The sequence below is a fragment of the Coffea eugenioides genome, chromosome 3 (genome assembly GCF_003713205.1).
Source record: "Coffea eugenioides isolate CCC68of chromosome 3, Ceug_1.0, whole genome shotgun sequence".
In the NCBI taxonomy this organism is placed as follows: Eukaryota; Viridiplantae; Streptophyta; class Magnoliopsida; order Gentianales; family Rubiaceae; genus Coffea; species Coffea eugenioides.
In genome coordinates, this window is record NC_040037.1 from 12,816,313 (window position 1) to 12,835,928 (window position 19,616).

The following is a 19,616-nucleotide window of genomic DNA, read 5'->3' on the forward strand; positions in this document are numbered from 1 at the left end:
CATTATTTTGACTTTTCATTTACCTTGTTTTCCTTTCTTTTATTTCTTTTTCTCTTTCTTCTTTATTTAATTCTTCCTCTTTCCCACAAAAATCTTCACCTTAATGATTGAAATTAAAAAAGAGGAATTGCAGAGATCTATCTTCTCCTTAAATGATTAAAAAAATATTCAAATTACTTTCCTAAAATATAATTTTTTTAGTCTTTCAATTCTTTTAATTTTGGATTTTCCTCTTTCCTTTTTAGTTTCTTATTTTATTCCCAAGAAAATATCTTAAGATGAAATTGTGACCTGATTAATAATCATCAATTGAAATTTGTGACACGTGGCATCATACAAAAAATCAAAATTAGTTTTTAATGCCTTTTAAACCTTCACCCAAAAATATGCAATTACAAACTCAAAACAAAAAATTTCGTTGAAATGGAATTTCTATTGGTAAGGATGAAAGAGAGAAGAAAGAGAAAAAGAAATAAAAGAAAGGAAAATAATTTCATCTTATGATATTTTCTTGAGAATAAAATGAGAAACTAGAAAGGAAAGAGGAAAATCCAAAATTTAAAAAATTGAAAGGCTAAAAACATTGTATTTTAGGAAAGTGATTTGAATATTTTTTTAATCATTTAAGGGTAAGATAGATCTCTACAATTTCTCTTTTTTAATTTCAATCATTAAGGTGAAGATTTTTGTGGGAAAGAGGAAGAATTAAATAAAGAAGAAAGAGAAAAAGAAATAAAAGAAAGGAAAACAAGGTAAATGAAAAGTCAAAATAATGCAAAGATAATTTTGTCCTAAAGGGGGTTAAGTGAGCAAAATTAAAGGTTAGGGGATAAACTGAGAAATGGGGTATTCTTTAAGGGGATAAAATGTGATTAACCCAAAGTAATTCAACTCAATATGTTAAGAAATTTTGGACAAAAATACCCTTTTATTCTATAACATTACTATATTGTTATTATTACTTTATTCTTTTAAATTATAGTGATATAATCGCCTTAATTCCAAACATTATTTTCTAGGCATTTTACTTCATCGTTAATCTAATTAGTATGGTAAATTTTTTTTAAATATATTGACCCTTTTATATATATAATTAAAAATAAAAAAGTTGAAACGATTATTCTTTCTTTTTTCACTTTAAGAGATCCAAAAACATAAAATTAAAAGGATTTTCTCAAAAAAAATTTCACACTTATTAATAATAGGAAAAGAAAAAGAGATAGGAAAGAAGGAGACAGAAAATTAGATTTTGTAAAGAAAATAATAAAGAAAAATCTAATATTATCGTATTAATTTAAGGTTATTTGGGTTAGGATTGAAATTTAGTGGTAAACAGTAAAGTAAAATAATTTTAAAATAATAAAAGTATTTAATTCCGTCTTATTTATATTTTAAAAAAAAGAATTGAGCTCTCTCTCTCTCTCTATTTCTCTCTCCCCCTCCCAATCTTTCTATTTGTTTTAATATTAATAAGATTGCTAAGAAGAAAGAGATTAATACTTTGGCTTTTTTTCTTGATACTAAAGATGAAAAGAGCCACTTTAAATTTTTTAATTTTTTTTATTATACAAAGAGGAGGGTACTTTCTCTAAAGTTTTTTTACTTGTTAAGTTGGTTTAATGGTGGGATTAATTGCCTAAAAAATTACTCTATGGGGTAAATTGATAATGAGGCTATAGTTTATGGGGGTAAAGTGATAATAACTTTTAGGGCTAAACTTGTCTTTTTACTTTAATTAATAAACTCCGTTAAGTTTGACCGTTAGTTTTGGGGGTAAAATGACTAAAAAATAATGTTAAGGGAGAAATTGATAGTGACACGAAACATCAAGGAGATAAAGTGATAATAACCCTTAATTTTATGTATTTGAGATTTTCAATTATGCATTCTATCATATCATACTATTATTTGAATTGATTTAATTCTACCAATTCAAATTTCCTTTGACTGCACCTTCCTCGAAAGAAGCAAGAGTTTCGTTACATTACTTTTTCTACCCTCCTTCCCCTTTTCTTTTTGTAAAAGAAAAAATATATTTATTGTTTAAGTAAACTATCCTTATTCTACTTTTCTTATTAGTATTGTTATTTTGAGAGATTTGTTGTAGATAAGAAAGTCTCATGAATTAGATATCCATATTGACAAACTTGTAAGTTTGCCGTCTCGAACCTATATCCATATACTAGCTCTTTAAAGAAAAAAGAAATATTTGGTTTGATTTTACTTCTCCCTTAATAGAGCTATATTCCATATGATTAATTTTACGTTAAATTATGCTAAACTGGAAGAGTCGCTTATATTTAACTTCCTATTTTTGTGCTGGTTTTTCATTGGAGGGGAACAAAGGGCTTGTCTTCAAACTCGCCATTGATGGCTAATAGAAATGCATTCAGATTTCAGACTAATGTTCATAGAAATTTAAGCATTAAAGGCTTTCACCACCACCTTAGGGGTGTTCAACTGTTCATGGCTCTATTTTGTCCTCAAAAATTACATTTTTGTCAAAAGCAGATTGAGATCAATTCACTGATACACGCATCTAAAAATGGACACATGCTTGCTTCAATATATTACATATATTTCTCAGCCTTTGAGACAGTTATTTCAACATATTTGTCAAACACAACGAACTGATTTTCAAGCTATGGATTAATTAGTTTGACATATAGCATTAGAATTAGTCAATACATTCCTAGCAATACGTTCCTAACAATAGAGCAAAACACCTTGATCAGCCTTTCTTACATCCTTTAAATAAGAAAGTTTCTAAAATCTTTGACACCAATATGAAGAACTACCATTATTTAGCCTATGTTGTTGGAACCTTCACAAAATGCCTCTGTTAATTTATGTGTAACTGTACATAATTGAGTAGATATAAGTTTTCATTGAATCATTAAGTGGGCCATGATGAATACACTGTAAAATAAAGTCAGACCATTTTTAGATGAATGAATAAAGTGCATAAACATTTTTTCTAAAAAAAAAAAAAAAAAATCACCAGAGCTTTTCTTTGATTCAGTGTTCCCTCACTGACAAAGTAGTGTGCGAGAGGCAAGATTTTGCGATTGAACTACTTCTTTCCAGCAATCGTACTCGTGGGCCATGCACAACTTGTTGAAATAATAAGAAAAGTGTTAGATGCTTTATGTGTATTACTTAGCATTGGTGCCAGGTGTATTAATAGCATTAGTAACTTATCACTAGATAATGATAGCAAGTCACATTTTATAATAGGTTAATATTAATAGTTTATCATCAAAACAATTGTAAGTCATAGTATTTTATTTAATATGTGATGTACAGGGTGGTGAACTAGGATTAGTACTTTAGCTTATGAAATTGCACATTGAAAAGCATCTTGTTGAACAGCTTATGCCTTGTAGACATTTCCTATGAGTTTAGCATTGAGTTGAACTTATGCTTCATTTAGGGTGTAGATAATGTGAAATCTAGAATTAATGAGAATTATTTATTTAAATAGCACAATATGCATAAAATAAGAATTTTCAAGTTGTATCAGGCCAGTACAAGTGTAGCTTATACTTTTTATAAATGTCCTTATAGTATGTTCAAGAAGTCGAGAATAATAAATATCCTAATAGTATGTCTGTTTTTCTTCTACCTAGACAAATACATGCAACAGTTTCTACTACGACTACTTCTCCCCAAATAAGGCTAAAAAACCCATGATATGGATAGAAGCCTGGATTAGCTGGTCAGTTATTGCTTCTTTTTTTTTATAGGGAGTTACACATAATTCTTGGAGTTTTATGACAGGAAAGTGACTCTATTTTTATCTGTTCTTTTGTAGGTATACTGAATTCAGAGGTGTAGTACCTTACCATTCGGTTGAAGACTTGGCATTTTCTCTTGTAGAATTTATTGAAAAGGGGTCTTTTTTTATTAGCTATTACACGGTAAAGTTTAGTGCTTTAAAAGTTATTTTTGCTCAAATTCTTGCTAAATTACTGTTGTGATTGTCTTCTTAGTTTCTTGTCTTTATGGCAGTATCAGGAACAAATTTTGGCAGGACAGCTGGTGGACCATTTATTGCCACTAGCTATTATTATGATGCTTATCTTCATGAATATGGTATGTAGACTGCGTCAGCTCCTAAACTCATGCTCTAAGCTTGCCGTATTCATCTCATTTCATCTAGATGCTAATGTTTTTCTGGTAAACTAGCTTTTGGGTTGGCATTTGCTTTTATAATGGCCATACTTGTCAGCACCTAAGAAACCTCAATCTGCCATGTCATTTAAACTGGACATATGTGTCATTTGAGAGAGAGAGAGAGAGATAAGAGAGGTATATTCAGTTCAATTTCGCCTTTTTAAATAGCTTTGTGTGTTTTCTTACTCTGGTATTTGCTATTGATATTGGTGTACATTCATATAGGCAAACAAATACCTATTAGCGTTCATGCACTGGTTTCATAATAACAAGTCAGATACATTGCCTTCTAAAGCTGACTGCCAGTATTGTGGGGCAAAAAAATTCCACTGTGAACTTTTATTAGAGTTGGAGGACTATATTCATCATAACTCAAGAAAAAAGTGAATGAGGCAGCAGAGAGGTGGGGAGTTTCTAAAGGGTTGTTGCTCCTCTCTATTTTCATGCCTATGATTTCAACAATTTTAAAAAAAAAAAAGAAAAGAAATTAGTAGCCCTTTGCGGAAATCAGAAACTAGAAATGCTATCAAATAAGGCGTCTTTAGATTGCAGATTATCTCTGAAAAATCTGCTAAGACGGTAGCGCTTTTTTCATCTCCAACTTAATTCTTTGGTGGTGCTGCTGATTTACTGGGCAACCCAGATGGCTTGTGGGATAAGAAGCAACTCATCTGCATTTGTAACTGAGAATTTGCAGCCATGGTGGTGCCTCCCTCCATTTCACCTTCGCTTTTTACAGATCTGAGTCTAATTGATCATTGTGTGTATCTTCTCTATATCTTTTAATTGCTTGATTGTTTTTGTTCCAGTCTTGTGGCGTGTTGATTTATTGGTGGATGAATTTCATTGGAAGCAATACATTGATAGACCTAGAAACATCAATTTCATTAAGTCAGGAGAAACCCAGAAATTTTATGCAGCAATTATATGTTATGAAACATTAATTTTGGCTTTTACTGAATTGTCAATAAGTACAATTTGCAGTCAATCATCATTTATTTGATATAATTTAGTTTCTGTTTCAATTTTGGTTTTAGGAAGTTGATGCTGGTCATGCACTGATTAATTTCTGGCATAGATAAGCACTTCTGAGTTCCATAACTTGGTTCTTTGAAAGAGGATTATTCACTGGACAGATCCTTACTGGGGAGACAAAGACTTTTAACATATTTCACTCTTCAATCATTTTGCAGCTGTCTTTGTTATATTAGTTTCTCTGGTTTTGCACATGGACATGGATTTTACCTTAATTACCCTGCTACTATAATGGTACTACAGCTTATGATTAATTTCAAATATCAAGTGTGCTATGTTTCTCCTCTTCCCCCTCTCCCGAGGCCTGTGTTGCAGGATTTTAATAGCATTTTCCTGAGTGCAACAAATATTAGTTTTGAAGAATTGTAGGATCTTCAGCATACACGTTTGAGTAATCTGCACTGTGGTATATCAAAAGAGAGATGATGTCAACGTGTAGTAAAAAATTAGCAAAATCCTTAGTTATGTCGATTTACATTTTTTAAAGAAGACAGAGCCTAATTGTTCTTTATTGCTATGCTTTGCTATTTAGGTTTCTATGACTCTCTATGGAGCATGTATCATGATATATTGATATATGCCTTTGCATTGCACTGCTATAGTTATTATTCAGTAGAAAATATTAGCCAAAGGATATGATTCAGTAGAAAATATTCACTACACAATCAATAGTCTTTTCAATAGTTCTAACGCTCCTAATCAGCATCATATCAACCATCTGTACTCTTTTAAACTAATATATTCTCAACTAATATCATAATAACAAATACAATCTTACTAACAGGTCTAAAGTTCCCACACCTTGCGTGGGAAACCATCACCTAGTATATATATATATATATATATATATATATATATATATGAATTTGCCACTTTGTGCGAAATTTGAGAGCTTTTTTAAATATATTCTTTTTTTTTTTTTCAAAAAGAATATATTCTTTTTTAAATATATTCTTGATTGCATCGAGTGGTCACAGCCAAGTTTGAAACTTCCAAGTTGTGATAATGTCAGTAGTTTGAAAAGTCACGGGCAAGTTTGAAACTTCCAAGTTGGATAATGCCATTAGAATATCTAATATAAATCCTGGACAGGAAATCCAGTTGTGATAAGTTGGATATGAAGGATGGAGACATGGGGCCGGGGACGCATCCCAGAACTTTTGAAACCTATTTTTATACTTCTTTATTTATAAAATTAATAAAATTTTCCTATTTCCACCCCCTCCCCAAATGTAATTAATAGTAATCTTTTATGTCTCATCTTCACGTCTTGCTTGGATTGCTTGTTTCCGTCGGAAAATATTGTCGTTTTCCGTGATCACATTTTCCTATCACCTTTTTTCCTCACATATATCAAATCGCTACAGTAATTTTTCCATGAAAAATGACGAAAAATGCAATCCAAACACAACTTCACATAACATATGAACCTCTAATATCCTAAATACGGTAGTATATCAATTAAAATACCAACCTCTAGTCTCCGAGTTAAATTATATTATGATATCACTTAAAATAGATATAATATATAAAAAATGAAAATACAACCGAAATAAAAAAAAATTAAAATGACATTGATAGTCATTGTAACAGACACAACTCACAAAATGTCATTGTGACAAACACAAAAAGTTAGACCGCCTTGTTTTCAACTCTATCTATCAATCTCCAAATTCCAACTTTAAGTACACTAAGGCAAGTCCTATCTTTAAGGTTTTTTTCTTTAGAAATTCTTCTATTATTCTTTTCAATCGTCAGTAATTCTCTATTTAAACAATTATTCTTAGCCGTTTAGTATTATTCTTCCCAACAACTAACTTTAATGCAATATGGTATAAGCGATTTTTTAATGTTATCTTACTTTAATATCAAATCAAACTTGATATTCTTGAATTCTAAGATAATTTTTGTAAAAAGTAAATTCAATAATAAGTTTCTATACAGTGAATGATAATAAAGTAATATTTTTTGTTGCATAACACTCTGATTAATAAAGAGCAGAATTGTATTGAATTTTATTATAATTATTTTGCTTCAGAGTTATCCTTTCACTAAAATGCTAGTTATGCTATTTTGAATTCAGAATTACAATTTGTGATACTTTCGTTGTTACATTCTTTTGTATTTCTAAGCTCTCTATTATTTACCCCCAGAAGCAAAATTTTTGGCTCCATCTTTCATCTTTGTCGGATATTCTATCACATATGCCATCACAATTATCTTCAACTACCACCTCAATCGTGCGGTCGAAACATTTACACGCATATTTTATCTCTCCATCTTCGTGAAACATGTCACGTAAATTTCCCTATAAATAGAGAAGAGAAGGCTCCAGCTTCCTCATCCTTCTCATTGTTCTCAACTCCAATTCTTGAGTTCATAAACCAATTTGTGTGAGGAAAACAAAAATGGGTTCCAAGGCAATTCTCCTCCTATGCCTTTTAGCAGCAGTTCTGATGATTGCCTCAGAGGTGACAGCCAGGGATTTGGCCGAAAATAGTAAGCTTTCTTTTTTTTCTTAAAGTGACCGAAAATAGTTAGCTGTCCATTCAAGAACTTACTCTTTCCTTTATCAACAATTTTATACCTGCAAAACATAGACGTTTTTGCACAACATGAATTCCTCAAGACGGTTTTTTTCCTATAAAATTTTTTTTTTCTAGGACGCATGTACTAACTAAATAGTTCTGCATGATCCCGTGACTATTTGCAGCCAATGCAGCAGAGAAGAGCACTGAAGGCCTGGAAGAATCCAAGTACGGTGGTGGCGGCGGCCGTTATGGTGGCGGCGGCGGCCGTTATGGTGGTGGCGGCCATTGTTATGGAGGCCATTGTGGTGGTGGTGGTGGTGGTGGTCATTATGGTGGTGGTGGTGGTGGTTGTAACCATGGTTGCTGTGGCGGCGGCGGCTATGGAGGCTGCAGATGCTGCACATATGCTGGTGAGCCAAAGGACGCTGGTTACACTGAGCCAGAAACCAAACCGCAAAACTAATAGCCAGGACGTATGGGTCATGGCGCTTAAATGCCTTTGGTCCAAATTAAGAGGCTTAAAAGTAATAAAATTATGTATTGTGTGATAAAAATAAGAGCTTTATCAGTGGTATCGAATTCACCATCAGGTGAATCACTGCAAATGATGATGTACTTTTCTCAACTTCAATGAGGTGTAAATGAAATCTTATGCGTGTTTCAAGTTTCAACAGCCATTACTTCTGCTTGGATTCACAAATATACTCACATGCTTCGTTGTCTAAATCTAAATTATACCCAAATAATTCAAGAATATTTGCTGAGAAATTTTTTAACACTTCGAAGTTTCAACAAGATATTCCCAAAAGCTACACTATCTTAAGCCTTGACTCCTTTCAGACAGGACAAAGAATGGCAAAAGGGGTAAAGCTCCTTTTGTGATCATTTACTAGTAGATCTAGAGACAGTTTTGTCATTTGAGCAACAAACTTCAGGCAAGGAACAAAGTCATGTTTTTTGAATTTATTTAGTGTATTTTATGAAATTAGATAGTCATGTTCCCGATATTGGAAAACGACATGCTACAATTAATTACTGGACCCCTTCCTTTGAACTGATCATTATACGTCCTCGAGTCTCAAATTCAGTGTACTCATACTTTTTCTGTATACTCCCTCCCTTTTTTTATAACTGACGTTTAAGGTTTTGCACACCAATTAAGAAAAGTTTTTCATTGTTTAAATCTATACACTACTTTCCTTTTGTACCCTCATTAATTGTCCAATTCACCCATATTTTCTCTCACTAGAGTATTAAATGGTGCTGTTTTACTAGGCCAAAAGCAATGCAAACTAACTCCCACCAATTATGAAAAGAGAGATAAAAGGGTAAAATTGTGAAAAAATAATTAATGCTGCATGGGGATAATAAAACGACAGATAAAAGTACTTAAGAGCAAATTTCTTAAACGTCAGTTATAAAAAAAGGGAGGGAGTAGTATAATTGACGCTCTTGAAGTCAGCTGGTCAATTAGACTTTTAACTTTCTTGTGAAATTAAACTAGTTAAATAAACAAAATCTCCTTGAGCTTTTGACCAGATTTTTGGTATGGCTATATTAAATATTTGGTTTTATCATTTCTTTTCAGCTCCTATATTATATTTGACAGATAGGGGAGATAAGGTTTTTTTTTAAATCTATTTTTAGTGAAACACTTAACAAAACCGGATAGATAGTGCTTTTGTAAAATCTATTATCACAAATATTGGGATTACATTAGTTGATTACGTATACTTAAAATTGCAAAAATAAAAAATAAAAACCATTTTATGATGGTAAACTGATTTATAGATGAACCAACGTACCAAATTTAGCCATTTTTTGGTGCAAAGCCACTAAAATGACTTCATGTAGCATGAGATTGTTTTGCCATGACACAAAAATGCTCATAAAAGAGACACATAATTTTTTAAAATTCTTTTTTATAAGTAGACGATCTTGAATATAATTTATCTAATTATAATTCCTCTCACCTTACCGTCAAACCCAACCTTCCTGTCGAACCCAACCTTCACTGTATGTATTCATCTAAATACATACAGTGAATATTACATCACTTCTCAAGCACTTATTTGTGTTAGTTCTGATGCTTAGTCTCCTCCGGCTAACCAGGACACGGGTAGCACCTGCAACCCCTACCTTAACAGCTTCAGTTGCAACAATAAAAGCGGCAATATCCACCATCAGGATGTCCCCCATAACCAATGTTTTAAAACTCGGACCGTCAATTGAACCGGTAAAGTGAAAGGGTCGAGGTTCAATCGGTCGGACCGGTTCAAGATCGGTTCAATGAATTTTTTTTAAAAATAATTTATATAAATATATATATATGTACAACATAAGACATGCAATAGACTAATTTAAAACTTTATATGATGAAAAGTTTACTATTTTTGAATAGCTTGGATTTTCAAAAATAAATTTTTTAAATTATAAGTTAAAACAAATAAATTTCATTTCAATTTCAATTATATCTACCAAAATAATCTTAAATCTAACCCAAAAATATCACAATATTTTGAAATTATACAAAATTCACGTCTATGAGAATTTGACATTGTGAACTTAAATTTTAATTTGCGTCTTTGGGATTTAGAGATTGCAATTTAAAAAAGAAAGTTTGGAGTTCGAAGGAAGTCAAGAGAATCGAAAATAGAAATGCAAACTTGATAAGAAACAAAAAATGAGATAAAAGTGAGTAGTTGTAGCATTAAATAATTTGGGTTAAAGAAAAATAATTCTTTTTTAACTTTTTTCAAATTTGTGTTTTCATTTCGGACATTTGACTTTCTCACTCGGTCCATATTCATTGGAAAGAAAAAAATTCTCCATATTCACATTTTTTGTCCACTAGAAAATTGTTATTAGCGCCCAATTATTTATCAATGTTCCCTTATTTAATACTTATTTACCAGTCAGTTAGGTAACAATATCCTTATTCAATCTTACTACCTATGATATTGTTTTGAGATTGTAATTGAAATTAAAATTTTTAAGTATTTTGTTTATTCACACAAATAAAAAAAATCAAGGAGTCATGATGTAAAGTACGAATGTGTACAATGTAATTATAAATATTTTTTAAAATAATAATTACTTATCAATTTTTTTCCTAAATACTTGTCTACAATGTCAATTGAGCAAGAATATCCCTACTCAATCTTTCTATCTGTTATTGCATTTCAACCACTATTTTATTGTGAGATTGTAACTGAAATTAAAAGTCTGAGTATTTTTATTTATTTTCACAAATTAAAAAATCAAGGGGATTACATTAATAATCAAGGGGAGTACATCAACAAACATTGATATACCAACAATATATTTATGATGTAAAGCACAAATGTTTCTGATGTAATTAAATTTTTTTAAAACAATAACTTATCTAAACAATTCAATTTAGTTACCAAATTAGACCTTGTTTGGATTGTCATTTTTTTTTATTTTTTCACAAAACTATTTCTTGATTATTTTTATTCTACACACATTAAATCGTTGTCGTACATTTTTCTACAAAAATTTAAAAAATAATTTGAAAAAGCTATTTTATTAAAGGATTTTTTTAACGGTTGTCCTAACACATTTAATATTCACCTAATTTATTAAATATATATACATATACTAACAATTATTACTATCTTTCCATTTATATATTTTTTATATACAAAGAAATAAGTTTGATGTGTCTTAGGTTTGGGGTATTTTTAGTTTTTCACTTAATAAGTTAAGTAGATATCTACACAAAATAATCGTGTCCGCTGGCTATGGTTTTGTGGTAAGGGTTTCTTATGAGAAACACAAGGTTTGGTGTTCGATTCTTGGTGGCTGCAATTTGGAAATTAATTTTGAAAAGTTTCAAAAACCGCCGGTTCACAGTCTAAGCGGGTTTTCACGGTTCGTCCGAGTCATTCGGTTTCTAGCGGTTTTTGATTACTCTCCGGCTTTAGCTCTAGACCGGACCGTTGGCCTGTTCGGTTCGCGGTCCAATCGATTGAACTAGCCGATTAATTTTGAAAAGTTTCAAAAACCGCCGGTTCACGGTCTAAGCGGGTTTTCACGGTTTGTCCGAGTCATTCGGTTTCTAGCGGTTTTTGATTACTCTCCGGCTTTAGCTCTAGACCGGACCGTTGGCATGTTTGGTTCGCGGTCCAATCGATTGAACTAGCCGATTAATTTTGAAAAGTTTCAAAAACCGCCGGTTCACAGTCTAAGCGGGTTTTCACGGTTCGTCCGAGTCATTCGGTTTCTAGCGGTTTTTGATTACTCTCCGGCTTTAGCTCTAGACCGGACCGTTGGCCTGTTCGGTTCGCGGTCCAATCGATTGAACTAGCCGATTAATTTTGAAAAGTTTCAAAAATCGCCGGTTCACGGTCTAAGCGGGTTTTCACGGTTCGTCCGAGTCATTCGATTTCTAGCGGTTTTTGATTACTCTCCGGCTTTAGCTCTAGACCGGACCGTTGGCCTGTTCGGTTCGCGGTCCAATCGATTGAACTAGCCGATCCGGTCCGATTCTGAAAACATTGCCCATAACCTTCTCTAGTTCTCTTGGATAGCCCCACATACCCACCACCGGTCCTCCAAGGTACCTCTCCATAGCCACATCCAGGGTACTTGGCTTGTTCTACGCCATTCGTCTCAAACTGTCTTGTCTGCATTGAAGATAATAAAAGCGTGTATTGGGGTAATCTAGGAATGATTTGTAATTTCGAACTTTGTTCCAATTTGTGCGTGCTTTTAGTTTAACGAATATCAAAATCTATAATGTTTTTATACTCAATCGAGGGTTTTCTTTACAAATACCAATAAAATGGTTAAACACTCCGAACAAAGAGGTAGTTTTATCATAGCCAACCATAGATGACTGACCACTATACCCCAAGTCCCAAAGTCAGAAAGGCTTCTATACTTAAATGTACAGTAGTTTTAAATTAAGGTGTATTTAAATTGTAAAGCATTTTTTTTAAAAGCATTTAAACTGTAAAGCACAAATGTTTGGGGACATTTCAAAATATAAAATATGACACTTTAAATTGGACGAATGGAGTACTAATTTCAGTTGTACATTTAAAGCATTTGTTTTGTTCATTTTAAAATATCATGTTTTCTATTTTGGGATATCTCCAAACTTTGTCATCTTATCAAAATCAAAATTAACATTATTCCAACCTTTACCTATGCTTCATCCTAGATTCACATTTGAATTTCAAATTTTGGACGAAAAAATTGGAAACGAAAACACTAATATCACAATTTAGACACTATTCTTAACAAGTTGAAATTCTGAAATGCGACAAACGCTTTGGGACAAAGAGAGTACATGATTTAAAAGGTGAAATTTGTGGTCCTAAAATAAAAGGACGAAATGAGACTAGACAACAAATGTCTTGCTACTGTCAACTGTCATGGGGGACTCAGCCAATTCCCTAGCAATTAACCACCTCTGAGGTAATCATTAACACGGTAGCTAGCCATGGAAATGTAATAGAAAAGAAGTGTCTTCGAACCCATTTTAATTTGCTCAAGGAAACTGATTTTGTGAAGGATGAGAGAGCTGGAGTAGATTGATCTCTACTTATAGGTAATTCTTTGTAAAATTGCCGTCAAAGGGGTCGTGGCCTCGGCCAACGATGTAGTTGGACTTTAAAGTTTAAACAGATGATTGATTGCTGTATTTGGTACGATGTCGATGTACGAAATGCACTTAGTCTATTCACCCTTTCACAGCAATCATACAAGTAATTAATACATCAAAAAGAATTTAGCCATTCCATCAAATGTCTGCGAAGTCCATACTGCTGAGTTGGTTTTTCTTCCGGGACACGTCGAGTCATTAAATCCACACAGTGGCAGAATCAGTTGGTGCAGTAAAAGTTGAATTCGTATATGCCGACTGGTACTTGTTTTTACTCTTTAAAGTGTCCATATAATTTTTCCGACAAATGAGAATGAATTATGTCTTTTCTTAGTCAAAGATTGGATTCATTTTAAAAGGGTAAAAAGAGTGATATGGCAATTTTAAATATTAATATTAATACGCATTTACAATTTGACACAAGAAATTTATATCTTTTTTTTGTTGCTTTATGCTTCTTTCGCCACCAAAACATGCATGTTTGGCACTAGACAATAATTTTCATCAAAGAATTATTATGCTCACAACCACTAATGAAAAGAAAAAAATAAATAAAATTGTCAGGAATATCTAATATATCATCAATGGCGTCTCCAAGTCTGTTGCTAACCGATTCTTGATTGTATTTGAACCCAAGACAGCCTTTTCTCAAACCCCTCCTATTTATGTTTAATAGGAAATCCGAATTTGCCTACAAGTTAAAACTTAGGATAAGTATCATTGAGAAAAAATAAAATAAAACTTAGGATAAGTATCAACATTCAACCGGACTAATTTGAAATTACTTTTGAGTGCCTAGTCTTTGTCTATCCTTTACATTTTTTCCGGTTATTGTTATTTCTTTGAAAAGTAAACGAAGAATTTGTTTGCACACTTACAGAAAAGAAAAGAAAAAGATTTTGCTTACAAACTTTCGAATGCCCTTTCTTTGTTTATCCTTTTCATTTTTCAATATTACACTTAAAGCATATTAGTTATTTAATCTTCTTATACCAACTGGTAATTAAATTATCCTTTACAGTATAATAATCATTTAGGCAAATAATATATATAACCAAAAACAATCTAAGTCTATAATGACAACAACTTGAAAATATATATCTGAATTTTATCACCCTAATCCTTTCAAATTTCTAAGCCCCTCTATATGAACTTTATACTAAATAAGCCTTACTAGAGCTAACATTTACGTAGGCCAAAAAAAAAAAGTTGGAACTGAAATTGCTTAATATCCCCCGTCCCCTAGTTTTGTCTTTCTATACCAATACTATATTTACTCTCGCTTTTAAAAAAAACTTCATGCAAAAAAAAAATTGGAAAAAGAAAGCAAATTCTATAAGATTTGGCAATTCAAATTAATTTTATTTCCTTAAACACCCTCCCTCTAACCAAAAAAGGAAGATAATAAATTCAAATATATTAAAATGGCTAATCTAATAGTTGTTGAATGCTATTGTCTCTCTTTGCCACATTTTAGCCTTCATACGCCAATCTATAATTATTCTGACAATTATGTAAGCAAAATAAAATCTAGTAAAACTAAAAATTAGAACAAATACTATTCTATCAAGTATTATTGCACTTAACACTCTCTACCAACCTTTTTTAGTTCTTCCTTGCAAATATATGTTAGAAATCAATTTGGTAAAAATTCAAGATAGGACAATAGAAAAGGATAAAGTTGGGACAAATATAATCTCTCTCTTTAAATGATTATTTTATTTATTTTTATCATGTTGGAATGGGTTTGTTACAAAAAAAAAATATGATTTTGGTGGAGGTCAATGATATTTTTAAAACTTCAAAAAGAGTAATTGATATTAGGCAAAAAATCAAGAGAGGTTTCCAAATTATTCCTATTTATGTAGCTAAAATTTGTACATCTAACGATGTCGGCAGTGGTATAAAGTTGCCCGACCCCTAAAACTATTTGTGGATTCCATTTACTTGTTCTTCAACAGGTATAATTAGCAACATAAAAAATAAAAAATAAAAAATAAAAATAAAAAAGGATGTCTTCTTTAACTTGCAAGAGATTAAATCGAGGAATAATTTCGAAAATCTTCCTTAAATTGTTTTGACAATTTCGAGAAACTCTCTTCTAATTTTTATTACAATACATGCCTCCCTTTAATGTGCAAAAGTACTCCTATGGCCCCATTTTATTTGCACACATATTTCCCACAAAAGGAAATGAATATCGTCAATTTTATGCGACTTTTTCCTTAAATCTCGCGACCAAATTGTCAAAATTTTTCCCTATTTCTCTTTCCTCTTTTCCCTTACCCAACACCCCCCTTGAAAATATTGTCAGTATTTTCTATCTTTCCCACTCCCTTCCCACTGCTTGTGGCCCTTTGCCTTCATCCCTCCCCTCCATCTTCCTTAATATACTCAAGTAATTTGGTTTTTCTTTTCCTTTGGGCTGATAGAATTGGATGCACTTGTCTTATCTGTATATACTTTAGTCGCATAATCATTGTTACTCTGTTAATCGTTCTTTCGGGTTATATAGGCTATAATTATTTGTATTATCGAGTCGTGTTGAAGGGTCTATGGATCAAAGCCTGCTAATTATACCAAATTTCAAGCTATATAAATATGTGATATGAGTAGCTTGTTTTTTAAGGCTTTTTGCCTTAGCTGATGTTGAATATGGGGAGCATTTGACCGTTTGAAACGGGCATAGAGATGAAATTTTAAATGATATGAACAGACAATTGACCCATGGCGGACCACATATTCTGCTTGTAGCCAAATACACTATTTGTTAAGGTCAGTGTGACTCCAAACTCAGTGGTCCTTGCCTTCGATCATTTCCAACTTCCATTATTCTCAGTTGTCATCTTTCATAATTGAAAATATTATATAGATGTCGTGCTATATATGTCTCCATTAAATGCACTGAAGGCCTTCTTCAAAGTCTCAACTTGAGCAATAGTCACGATGTTTGGTCGTTTAACAGTACAAGGCAAATTGATTTCTTGAAATTTCTGTTTGCCAGTACACACTTGTTGCCTTATTGGCAATTTGGCATATAAAACAAGCTTAATAATTAAAGAAACAAAAGACGTGTCGAGTTTTGCATCCCTGTCATAAATGGAGATAATGAGGACAAAACATAAAAATACCTATTTGTAAAATTCAAGATTCAACAGTTTCTCCAGAAACCACTAAATTATATTCAGTACATTTCCCTTTCATCCCTTGCATCCAACAGTTTCTATCCCTTGCATCCCTGTCATAAACGGAGAGAAAATGTGATTAGTACAGTTGATTTGATTGATTAATTAAGAGAGAAAAGTTTTGAGGGCAATTTTTTTTTACCACAGTGCATTAGTATCTTTGATTGGGAAATATATATATATATCCCATTTTTCTTTTAATATAGCTTATTTTTTTTATCTTCATGGCACAATAAATTGGTAGTGCGAGCGAAAAATCCAATGCAAAGATGGCTAGTCTGAGAAAAGAATATGCTAATATGCATTTGCAATTTTAAATGTTCATTCACAGTTTACCCCTCGAAAGAGGTGGTACTCTCATTTTACCCCCCAAATATAATTGATGTTGTCCTCTTTTATACTCTGAAAGCACGTAATTTTTTTGTTCCGATTTTTCCAACAACAACCAGCAGCCCTTACTTCTTCCAATGATTTGCTGAAGATACCCTAAGACCAGGACCTAATTTTGAGTAATACGGCAGTTTTACCCTAATTTCTATAGATGCCTCTCCTTAATCGATCCTATTTCCTTTTTCTTTTGTTATTTCTTTGCACCTTGTAGAACCTGAGTAGTATTTTTGGTCATGCATCACTGAAACATTGTCAGTTTCGTTATCAAATCAATTCTTTTAGTGCAGGGGTTCGTAAATTAGTTAACATCCAATCTTAAATTAGATATTATACTTCTTTAGTTCAAGGGGCAAAATGTGATCACTGACCCCACTTTAGGGGAGCAAAAATGTTATTAACCCTTATTAAAACTAGTAATAAAAGTCACAGGTTGAGACAGAGCAAGTTAAAATGTTTAAATTCTTCTATGACTTCTTTTATACAAATACAAAATGTGCCTACTGAAAAAAAAAAAAAGAATATGAATTTGCCACTTTTGTGCGAAATTTGAGTAGCTTTGTAAATATATTATTGATTGCACTGAGTGGTCACGCAATTTGTGTTGTACACATAGATGTATACAGCAAGTGCACAAATAATTTTGATACCTGTCTACGTATTTCTGGTGTTTACAATAAAAGTAGCAGGCAAGTTTGAAACTTCCACTTCACTGCTCCTCCCAATCAATCGCAATCCCATATTAAAACAGGTAGTACTAGTAATGTACGGCCATTCATGAATTATGACCGTAGGCCATGGGCCGTGTCCTATCCACATGGCTGACTGTCTACCGGTAAGACATGTATACAAAATCGATTTTAATAAATGCCACTAAAATTACGGGCGTACATCTTGATTCGATAATTCATATAGTCTGGTGATCCGATTCGGATCTTATCTGAATTTGCAAATCTTCGATCCATCCAATCATACGTGGATAAAATCGCATTCAAATCAAAAGGTTATGCAGATCGGATTTGGATATCACTTTTTACGATCAAAGTAATATTTGATCTGATCTACATAGCACTTTTCTATTTTTTTTTTCAAAATTGTTCACGCATTAAAAATCCACTAATTTATAATAGTCTTATCTCTTATTTCTTATCTTTATGTATACATTCTCTTTCAAAATATGTTTTCTTCATATATGATGTTAGGTTTTAAATATAATGTCATATAATTTGTGGATAAAAAAAATTGTAAATGAAGTATTGAATCTTGTAGGTTTGAATTATAGTAAAAGAAAAGAATGGTGAGAGTTAGTCCAAGTATCACTTATAATTTGGATTAAAAACTCATATGTTAATAAAGCATATCACATTTAAATTTTCATTTTATCTTTGGGATTTATATTTTCTTAAAAGAATTTTTTTTAAAATCAGATACCGATTAGATCACTACAAGAAATATATTTTTCAGTGACAAAAATTTATGTGACAACAAAAATCTTGTCACAGATAACCTAATTCAGTGACGACATTAGGTGTCATCACAGATGAGTACAGCACAAGCATAATCAGTGACAACATTGGAAGTTGTCATTCTCAACTCGTCACGAAATAGTTGGCGCGCATCTCATTTGATGCCGCGGGAAATGAATTTATGACAACTCAAGTAAAGTCGTCACAAACGCTCTCTCTACAGTGACAACATAACTTGTTGTCATTGAAAGTCTACCCGATTCCAATTTTGTGACAACTTTTTGCATCACTGTATACTACAGTATTTTCATCAACTTTCACTAATTCTACTATGACACCCTAATTTTATTTTTTAGCCCCCAATTCTTTTATATTAGCAAAATCACCGAAGATATGACACCCTAATTTTATAATTTAGCCCCTATTCATTACGTATTAGCAAAATGCAAATGATATAATAACAAACTATTTTTAGATATTTGTAATTTTTGCTAAGTTGACATAATAGACATGTCTGAGCATAAAAATGTTTTCACGAATTGTTTATTATTCCTTATAACAACCCCCAAAAATCAATAACTGAAATAATTTGAAAAAGTGTAATTGAATATAATTTGTAGTCTAATGTTAGCACTGTGAAAGATTAGTATAACGTGTAATACATCATAAGTAATAATTATTTTCATATGGAATGGGTATATACGAAATTAAAATTATTCAGTAAAATATCTGTCGTGCAATAAGATTGAGAGTTGTAACACATTTCAAATTAGCCGCTGAAGTCCGAGCTATCCAACACCATAATTTATTCTTCAGCATTTCCTTCACCACTGACAATAGCCCTTTCTCCCCTCTATTGACCCGCAACCGTGTCGAGCTCTTTAGCACCAGCTCAGGTGAAGGAAAATAGAGGAGGGCTTTGGCAGTAGAACAAAACAGAGGGAAAAGAACAAAACAAGAAAAAAAGAACAAAATAGAGGAGAAAAAAAGGGCGGCGCACAAGTGAGCAAGAAAAGCTGAGGGGGAAGCCTGAGAAAGGGCGGCTAGGTTTTAGAGGAGAAAAAGAGAAACAGAAGAGCAGAGAAGCAGCTAGGGTTCTTGGAAGGGAGGCCTTGAGCGTGAAAAGAAAAAAAACAGAGTGAAGGAAGAGTGGCGGCTGACGGGAAGATCAGGAGAGAAAGACGCGGCAACGGACAGAGGAGGA

General features: G+C 32.3%; 1 protein-coding gene across 1 annotated transcript; it reads left to right on the plus strand.

The window, feature by feature from the left end:
- The first annotated feature begins 7,543 nt into the window (after window positions 1–7,543).
- On the plus strand, window positions 7,544–8,415 carry LOC113765065 (cold and drought-regulated protein CORA-like). The gene is made up of 2 exons (XM_027309115.1): window positions 7,544–7,710; window positions 7,925–8,415. The coding sequence occupies exons 1-2, from the start codon at window positions 7,620–7,622 to the stop codon at window positions 8,203–8,205; spliced, it is 372 nt and encodes a 123-aa protein (XP_027164916.1). The 5' UTR covers window positions 7,544–7,619; the 3' UTR covers window positions 8,206–8,415.
- Window positions 8,416–19,616: the final 11,201 nt, after the last annotated feature.

Bases quoted from the DNA above. Each gene is read 5' to 3' on its own strand.
- LOC113765065 (XM_027309115.1), top strand. From the start codon at position 7,620: ATGGGTTCCAAGGCAATTCTCCTCCTATGCCTTTTAGCAGCAGTTCTG. The intron at 7,711-7,924 runs GTAAGCTTTCTT...GACTATTTGCAG, and splicing joins CAGGGATTTGGCCGAAAATA to CCAATGCAGCAGAGAAGAGC.